This window comes from Vanessa atalanta, chromosome 3 (assembly GCF_905147765.1).
Source record: "Vanessa atalanta chromosome 3, ilVanAtal1.2, whole genome shotgun sequence".
Taxonomy (NCBI): domain Eukaryota; kingdom Metazoa; phylum Arthropoda; class Insecta; order Lepidoptera; family Nymphalidae; genus Vanessa; species Vanessa atalanta.
The window spans coordinates 4,600,131-4,610,251 of NC_061873.1; the positions used below are offsets into that span (position 1 = coordinate 4,600,131).

The 10,121-nt window shown below is 33.5% G+C and overlaps 1 protein-coding gene across 1 annotated transcript in view; it reads left to right on the top strand.

Annotated features, from left to right (window-relative positions):
* Nucleotides 1-9,326, top strand: part of LOC125076926 (dynein axonemal heavy chain 7) — a 31,485-nt gene extending 22,159 nt beyond the window's left edge. The window contains exons 58-64 of the mRNA XM_047688663.1: nucleotides 593-749; nucleotides 1,150-1,316; nucleotides 2,397-2,634; nucleotides 2,931-3,082; nucleotides 3,196-3,333; nucleotides 5,469-5,612; nucleotides 8,953-9,326. Coding sequence (XP_047544619.1) covers nucleotides 593-749; nucleotides 1,150-1,316; nucleotides 2,397-2,634; nucleotides 2,931-3,082; nucleotides 3,196-3,333; nucleotides 5,469-5,612; nucleotides 8,953-9,159 — 1,203 coding nt within the window. The 3' untranslated portion in view covers nucleotides 9,160-9,326. The remainder of the gene's footprint in view (nucleotides 1-592; nucleotides 750-1,149; nucleotides 1,317-2,396; nucleotides 2,635-2,930; nucleotides 3,083-3,195; nucleotides 3,334-5,468; nucleotides 5,613-8,952) is intronic.
* Nucleotides 9,327-10,121: the final 795 nt, after the last annotated feature.

The window sequence follows — 10,121 nt, forward strand, 5'->3', positions numbered from 1 at the left end:
TTTAATTTTTCGAGGATGTTTTCAAAATTATAGCAGCATTACCAAAATACACGTACAATGCGAGTCGGATTTAGTTTTACGCTATTTTTACGAAATTAAAAATAATGTTATCTTATTTTTATGTGTGTAATTAAAATTGATAGCAATGTCTTGTAGTGATTTATAGTTAAATTAGTATAAATATTTGTTTAGTGTTTAAGACATGTCATTATTTAAATATAAAGCCTTACGCTTGACGAGCAAGCGTGAATAAATTAAGGTTGCCATGTGGTCTTACACTTTTTTAAGTGTTATATCTAGGGCTTGTGTTTTACTCATAGAAGAAAGAAAAATATAAGCATTTAATAATAACTTAAGAAAATAGGTTAACAGTATACGGGCCGCCTACCGATATAAAAGTCGGAGTATCGATTCTGACCCTCTGGACAATTGAGGAACTCACTCCTGAGACAAACTACGTTTAAGTGAAGGGCAATAATATTTCTTATATTCCTATATATAAAAATACATTTCTAATGTTTAAAAAATTGTTACTTTTTAACTATGTAGTTCTAAACACAAAATAACTGTATAGTAAACGTATGTGTCGTAGGACGTGCAGTTCGTGGCGCTGCGCTATCTGACCGGTGAGTGTAACTACGGCGGGCGCGTGACGGACGACTGGGACCGGCGCTGTCTGAACACCATCTTATACAAGTTTTACAACCCGCGGGCCATCGACGAAGACAAGTACCCGCTTGAATCCACAGGTAATGGTGTCTAAAGCGGATTCTGCACCAAGACCCTACATAGCTATTAGAATGAGTTTGAGAAATTATAGAAAAAAAACTATAAGAAATGTTAATATAATAACAAAGTTTACGATAAAACCCATCGCGATGTACAAATCCTCTTTATTTTGTTTTTACAGTATTTTCCTGTTAGAAAGGTTTTGCCATTGATTATATAAATATATTTTTTATACTTACTATTATTAAACTGTAAAATATGTATGTTTCTTTGAACATAATGAGAAATCTACTAGGCAGATTCCAGTTGTTTTGAAATGAGACGGCTGGCATGGCATGAGCTGGTTTCTTAAGTAACACATAGATGACAAATGAGATCAAATTTAATCATCACTCAATCAGCTCAATGCTCTTAACCTAGGTACATACTACATACCATCACTCCGCGAGCACTCCGACTTCATTTCATTCGCTCGTTCTCTTCCTGTGGCTACTCCGCCCAGCGTGTTCGGCTTCCACTCGAACGCTGACATCACGAAGCACTTCCGAGAAGCCGAGGACCTACTGACCACAGCGTTGCTCACACAGGTAATGAACACATTTAATCTGTATTAATTAATATTCATAGTATAATTAAACAGTACTTCGTCTTAGTAGTTAGGACGACTTTCCAATAAAATTTCTCATCTACAAAAACTCAGCGCATACAACGCTGCAATGAAAATACTTATGCTAAAGGCTTATCATATAATTAGTATTATAATAATGGAATATATAATGCGGCGCTCGTGATCAGGTAAAAAAGAAATAACCTTTTTATTCATATTTTCTACTTTCCAATAGTTTATTTGTAAAGTAGCCGATACGATTTGTTGTTGGATTTCATTATACAATAGTTAATCAGAAGTAGGTAATTTTTGTAATTTAGTTTAGATATTTTTTAATGTAGCTAATCTATCATATTTTGTTCTGTTCCATTCATTCATCTTCTACTCAAGGATCGCACGGTAAGCAAATTTTAATGAATAATTTCATTATATTTTCTATTCTGAAAAAGTAATTAATCATACTGTTTTTCATTGTGCCCAAAGGACCGCCTGAAACAATATTTGGTAAGTAAAATATATTCATAGAACATGTTTATATATATTTATTATATCAAATTAACAACGAACGATAACTGCTTAGAACATTATTTAAGCTAATTTAATTGTTAAGAGTTATTCGTAAGTATTACTTGAAAGATACGGCTTTATTAAATAACCACAATCTAATTACAAATTAAATAAATATATTTGACATCAAATTATAATCGACAAGACTTCGTAGTCGTCTTGTAGTTAACAACACAATGACTCCGTATAATTCCGTTCCGCTTCGGATGCAAAACGATTGCAATTAAAATAACAGTAAATTCTTAACAATAAAATCACAAACCAATTAATTTCTAATATGTTCTGGAAGCAGATCTGTTACATAGATGTTAACCGGTATTTCTCATCGGAGATAAATTAGTTCACACATTATATATTTTTCAAAAGTATTTAATAAACATGTATTTAATAAAAATCCTATTCAATTGTAATTTTAATAAAATATTACTAAAATAATTTAATCAAACACTTGAATACGGTTTTTAGAAGTTTTACAATAATATTTGTGTATTAGGATACAATGGCCGCTGGCGGTGGTGGAGCTACACCAGAACAACAAGCCATGGCAATAGCTGATGATATCTTAGCGCGACTACCCAACAAGATCCTAACGGGTCCGTCCCACGAGGGCGATATCAAGCCCGCGGACATGACGCCCATGTCCATCGTCGTCATACAGGAGGCGGCGAGGTATGAGCGACTCGTCAGTGTAGTACGATCGAGCTCCAGGGCTGTGATTGGAGCTGTCCAAGGTAATAAGTTATCACCAACTCTTTTACAAAATGCACCTCCGACTACCTGAAACTAAAATATGATGTCTTCAGTTCAAACTGACTCATGCTCCAAACCGAAGTACAGCAATACTGCTACTGCAACAGCTATTGTTTGGCGGTATGCGAACCAGAAATGTTTACACATATCCGTTACAAATATTTTTGCGCGGATAAGATACCGTTACCGTCGCACGAGAAATACAATATGAATCCAAAATTTCATTTATTTTAAAGAAAGCTTTCCATTACTTAACCTGTTGCTAATATGTTGTCAGGCATAAGCGTCCTTACGGATATAACAGAGGAAGTGCTGACGAGCATGGTCCGCGGCCGCATCCCCGCGCTGTGGGCCGGCAAGAGCTACCCCTCGCTCAAACCTCTGGGCTCATACTTTAGTGACCTACTGGCCAGGCTTGAGTTTTTGCAGGTAGATACAACATTTTGGAATTATATGTTACACTTTTCTTCGTAGATGAATATTGTAATGAAAAACTACTACTACCTAAAACGCAAACTAGTAAATACTCATAAATCTGGTAGCACTGGCATCAGTACGGGCCGCCGGTGGTGTTCTGGCTGTCGGGCTTCTACTTTCCCCAAGCGTTCCTCACGGCAGCGCAGCAGAGCTACGCGCGCAAGTACCGCATACCCATCGACCAGCTCGCCTTCCATTATGAGGTAAGTTCTTTGCATACTTTGCTATTTAACCCTGCGATTTGATTAACTGCATTTCAATAAAGTATTTGTACGCTCAAGTGTTTATGTTAGGTATAAGCATTCATTCATTATATTCTACAGGTTTTTTTTTCTGTATCAGGATAAGCATCCACGACTTAATAATAAAAATTGTCTATAAATCTGATATTGCTCTCAAAATGTATCGTAAATAACAATCATGTTGTTGGTTGTGTGAAAATTTCACACATTGATAAATATATGATGGGGCGTGGTTCGACAATACAATTGCCTACAGCGTTAGGCATTTCGAAGTTCATTTAAAATTACGTCATATATGGCTTAATCCTCACTAATATTATAAAGGCGAAAGTTTGTATGTATGGATGTTAGCTACTCTTTCGCGCAAAAACTACCGAATGGATTTAAATGATACTTTACAATGATATAGCTTATACATCAGAATGACACATAACATATTTATAAATATATTATTGTAAACTGTCCAAAATATGCCGATATGTCAAGTATGTTTTTTTTTATGGAGCAAACTTGAAATTCAAGAACATTGACTACTTTTTATACGTAATGTCTGAAAACCAACCCCATAAAAGAGAGCGAAGCCGCGGTCGAAAACATGGGCAAAATATATTTTTTATCAAATAAAAACTTAATAATGATTTCACTACGTTAAAGATAGCTAACCAAAGAGTTTGTATACATAAAATATTTGTAAAAGATAGATAGATAAAAAATACGCTAGAAATAATATGTTATAAATTGAGATATGCGTGATGACAAGTAAAATATGTTTTCTTTAATTAAGTTGATTTCTCTTCTTTGATGAGTGAGAGATGTATATTTTTTAACATAATTGTATTAAAAAATATACACGTACAGAAAATGCAATAGAAGCGATGTATTTATAAAATCGTACATTTATAACTGTAAATTGAATATGTCTACTGATTCATTAAAACGCTATAATGTAATACAATTTTAAACAAAGCGCGACCGTTATTGAATTCCATGTAACCTTTTTTGTTAAGTGCTCTGTAACCAAATTCATTTGCGTTCCGATAGACGCAATTAATGATTAATTTTTGCATTTGGGTTTCGAAATACGGTTTTTCTCTTCAATCCATTTTGATTAAAATTTTTGTACTCTTCATTTCTTTTAAATAATGACACAAAACAAAATTTAATATTTTGTTAGAATATCGCGTTATTGTGTTTTTTCCGTTAAATATCTTGTAAATATATCCTAAACTATAGTCAAAATTGCAAAATTTTAGAGGCCAATTTATTTCTACAGAAAAAGCCTTATAATTATATTTATTGTTGTTTCTAAGTAACTGTAGTTTTTGTCTATAGAATATGATAATGTGTGACGAATAACTAGAATCAAAGTTTCATTTTTATTAAATTTGTTTCATTCATCAATTCTAATCTCAATTCACAAAAGATAAACTCTTCCCTTTAAAAGTCTTTTAACGACGTGATCACAAACATTGATAACAACTATTATTAAAATAAATATGACTGTATGAGATAAAAACCCAGTGTACTTAAGAAGAATTTAGCGAATCTACAGAACTCACTTACAACGGGCATTTCTAATATCTAATAAAACTATATAACACATTCCGACGTCTGGCGAACACTTTTCAGTGATCATTAGAGGCGCCGTTGAGGTCAATAAAATGGTTAATAGTTATTACTACTACATGGCAATCCATGTTCAATGCATTATCTGACAGTATTGTGTTAGATATTAGAGGCAACCTCGTTAGTAAATAACTTATAAAGCTGCAGATTCCAGGACGTGTGCAAATCCCGGGTTGTATTTAAATAAAATAATCAATTATCAATAATATTTACTGAGGCGTAAATTAAAGAAACACGTCACGCGACGTGCCCGTAATTAGACTAGTTAGTAGTAGTAGTAGTAATTAGACATTAGACTAGTGTTCGCCCAGTGATTGAAATTCGAACTCCATCATTATAGAAATTGAAGGAAATTGATAATGAGCAGTACATGTTTTGAGTTGATATTTTTTTCTACTCTCGTTTCTTCTTCGTGCACAGTTACCAATGAAAAAATATTATATATTGATTTCCTCTTCTCACATTAAAAGGTTCAGCGCACCTTCAACCTGGAGACGCCTCCAGATGAAGGTGTATACATCCGCGGTCTGTTCATGGAGGGTGCGCGCTGGAACATGGAAGACTACATTGTCGACGAGTCCTGCCCTAAAGTTCTGTACGACGATTTCCCGCCGGTTAGTTCTATAGATATTAATCACCTTCTTTTTTGACAGATATACAATGTTGTAAATGGTAAGTAAGTCAACATCATTTACTAGATTATTCCTATATTTTTTTTATATTGGTTTGCGGGTGGGCTCACACACCATCTGGTAGTAAGTTATTACCACCGCCCGAAGACTGAAATATTAGCCTCGTAAAAAATATTAATCGCATGAATATGCAGCGCATTGGAGATGTACGGAAGTTATAGTTGGAAAATAAGATGTTAAGTCCCTTGTCCCTAGAATTATATTGGCTCACTCACTGGAACATAAATAGTACTATATATTGCTGTTTGACGAAAGAATATGCGATGTAAATACTAGGACAACGCATTCACGCGCTTCTCTCACATTGATTATGTTTAATTTATAATTGTACATGTTTTGAGTATTAGTATAATAGTAGTATAATACATTTTGTGCAATGTGATAGTGCACGGTGAGATTACCTGTATATAGTAGAACATTTGCCGAGATCATTTTGAAATGTATTTTTTTATTTTGATGTGATATTGTATCTTGTTGGTTGTCCAATTGAAAATAAAAATGAAGTGATGGAGAACTCACCGGTCTTGAGGGCGCCGGAATGCCCACTAAAATCCAACCGTACCCACCACTTCTCTCGCTGGAGTACGCTACCGTGTCCTGAGTAACTCCCTCTGTAACATATTATTATATTGCTATTTTACAAGAAAATTGATCATTTTCTTGCATGTCTTCAAATTGTGAGTGTAATCTGCTTAAAGTGTAAAATATTCCTAAAAATATTGTTTTTCGTCGACGGCAGGAGTAAAATCATTACAATATCAGTTTGCAGTTCACTGGTGGTAGGGCTTTGTGCAAGTCCGTCTGGGTAGGTACCACCCACTCATCAGATATTCTACCGCCAAATAACAGTACACTGTATTGTTGTGTTCCGGTTAGAAGGGTGAGTGAGCCAGTGTAATCACAGGCACAAGGGACATAACATCTTAGTTCCCAAGGTTGATGGCGCATAGGTGATGTAAGGAATTGTTAATATTTCTTACAGCGCCATTGTCTATGGGCGGTGGTGACCACTTACCATCAGGTGGCCCATATGCTCGTCCGCCAATCAATGCCATAAAAAAAAAAGTTTTACAGAAATTGTAAATAGTTTAAAAATACAAAAAGAGAAGATTGTATTTAACTGCAAGTTGATCCAATTCCTAAAATATTTTAGATTTCATTAAGAGCTATTAATGACATAGATATATAATAGTAATTCATACAAATTAAGTCGCATAAGTAAACCGTACCACTTAAGTTTTTGAGTGAAAGCCCTTCAAATTGCGATAAAATTTGTAACAATATGAAATCTTAATAATTATTGAAAATGCATCGACTCACTTTATTGAAGTCAACCTCTCCCAAGGTTTACTAAATTTCACAGTGTTCATAGTGACCATAATGCTTAGATCGATCCATGTATCGGTCGACTCAGGTTTCGATTCAGTACGGGAGACGTAAAGGCTTGATTAAGTTTTACGTAATACAGCCTAAAAGACTATTTTCTTTTTAAAGCAGATAGAGCATTCTTAAAGTAGTTTTCTTTCAACGTTTATCGTTCTCAGTCTTTTATGCCTGCAGCCTTTGTGGACCTTGGTCTTATTCGAAGTTTATACCAGAACGGATAGAAAAACTTGCCATGTAGTTCTTAAATTTGGTAAGGTTTGTGGTAGCGTTGAATAGTGATTAAATATTGCTTAAATATGGTATATACAGTTGCTAATGCTAAACACACATTGTGCTGACAATGTTTGTGACACTGGCACAGAGAAAGATTTATTACATTTCTCGAAGGCCATCAGAAATTCTGTCTCGCTCTACGTTTCCAAATTTTATACATGCATGTATTTATCTATTAAAACAGTCCACTGTTTTAACGTATGTCTGCTCCAAAAATAATTTTGAGCCTTGTATTGTGATACAAGGCTCAAAACTGCTCAAATACTGTGGTATTTTATAATAATTTTTCTATATTGTTAGAAGTTTAAGTGTTGAGTTCAATTAGTCAATATAAAGATTAAATTATGATAAAAAAAAAAGAATTAAAATCACCACAAACATCGAAATTAAACAAATTCAAAATATAATTTACATATACTAGTGCTTTGTGCAACCCCGTCTCGGCAGGGAACACTTATCACATATTTACCGCTAAACGGCAATACTTAGTAGTTCTATGTTCCGGTTTGATGGGTGAGTGAGCCAATGTTACTACAGACACAAGACATATCGTGTTGATTTCCAAGGATGGCGGGGCAATGGCGATATAAGGAATGGTTAATATTTTTCACAGAGCTAATGACAAATTGTGACAATTTACCGTTAGACACATTTGCCGGTTGACAAAAATAAAATATTTATACGATGCTACCTCCGATTCTAACATTCAAACGTTTTTTAAGCTTCATTTCATCCCATATCATCTTCATCTTTTTCGGGTTAAACTGTTCTATCTCCTTTTTCTATCTTCTATCATCTAAATTAAACTCTTAGCTCATTTTTCTCATTTTCTCAAAATATATATTTTCCATTTATTTGAAACCATTTGCATTGCAAATTGAATGTGAAATGCATTTTTGAAATAGATAGCTAACAAATATTACTCATTTCGACTCCAATAAACTATTCTTTTCTTAAATAACTTTTTAACAAGTAACGGTGCCAATTTTGTTTAGAAAGTCCATTATATGTTTTGTATATACACACACATACATATATATACACACATATATATATTTAAAATATATATCAAATATCTGCTTGTACATCGAACGTAATTTTTTTTATATATAGCTATATTGTTTTCTTATTTAGTTTAGTAGAGTTAATTTGGGTAACAGGAATTTCTTTCTATTGAATATTCATCTTTGCGTGATAGAAGTAGAAAGTGATTAAGCTAAATAAACCAAATAAAATTTAAACACCGCCCGCCGTTCCGACGGATAGATTACAATTGAAGAAGATGACTTGGCAATACATTTCACGGAACGGCTATTTCTATGACCTGTTGCATATACGAACAAGTTAAGTGGTCTTTAGATTCTCAAAAACGATGATTAATTGACGTCTTATATTACCCGCGTTATATGTTAATCTTATCTCTATAATATTATTTTAATAGTCTAAATAATAAATATAAAATTAAAAATAAGATTTTCGTTTCATCACATATAAATAAGGTGTTGTGTTCGTATTCTTAGCTGCTGTCTATACAATAAGTACTATCCAGATAGTTGATAAGATTTAAAGGGCATCGATTAATTTATGTGTAATCTATATTTAGGTATGGTTGATCCCCTTGAAGCGGGAGGATATACCGACGGATGTGTTCTACAACTGTCCGCTGTATAAGACGGGTGACCGGCGGGGTGTACTCTCGACCACAGGACATTCCACCAACTACATCCTCTTCATGAGGCTGCCCACCGCGCAGCCGCCGGACCACTGGATCATGAGAGGTGTGGCACTCCTCACACAGCTGCCATTCTAAGTTTAATTACCACAAGACAGCTTAAAAACTGTATAGTCTTTTTAAATTTTTGCAAAGACACAGTATCGTATGTTTCATCTTTTGAAGATACACACATTCCAACTTTCAACGGGATGATCATGAAAGTGGCTCTGATAATATTACAAGCATTTCATATTAAAAGAAAGAAATAATGTACCAAAACGTTCACTCAAAGATATATTCTAACATTTGTTTAAGAACGTTTTCGATCTATTTTTTTGACTATAAAAGAAAGCTTTACTTTTTTTTATTAACATATACTACGAGAAGTTATGCCTAGTGTAGTATAGAGGTAGTGTATTTTATCCTTTTATATAGCAAACCGTATTTAATATATTAAAATAACACTAGGAATTTTAATCATATTGGATCTAGTCATTCTTTCTCTAAAACAAACATAATATATACAAACATATATTCTTTGGCGTATAGAAGACAAATCAAATATATCTGACCTAGATTAACCAAGGGAGAAGATACTAAAAATATTCTGCCCACGCCTTACGCCGGCCGCTATACGAATTATAATTTCATGGAAAGTTTTAGATGGAGAAGAGAAATTTATGTACTTATCACGTTTGAATACTTACATAGTGAATGGTATAATTCGGCGTATTGAGTCGAATTCAAAAATATAGTCTTGTCCAAGGGTCTTGCCCACAACATAGAATATAATTTCATTATATTATTTTTAGTTAGTACTTTAATAACAAGATTCGTAATTTATTAGATTTTAGTTTTGTTTATAGGTTGTACTGGTTGAGGTTATATTTATATACCTACCCGTAGTTTTTATTTTTCTTTCTTTACGTATTAATCGAGTTCATTTTTTATTAACACTACAATTGCATCATTCAAAATAGGGATTATTATTTATTTTTGTCATTTTATTTGAAATCTAATTTATCTGTATAGTTGTCTGTCCTAGATTCTATAACAGA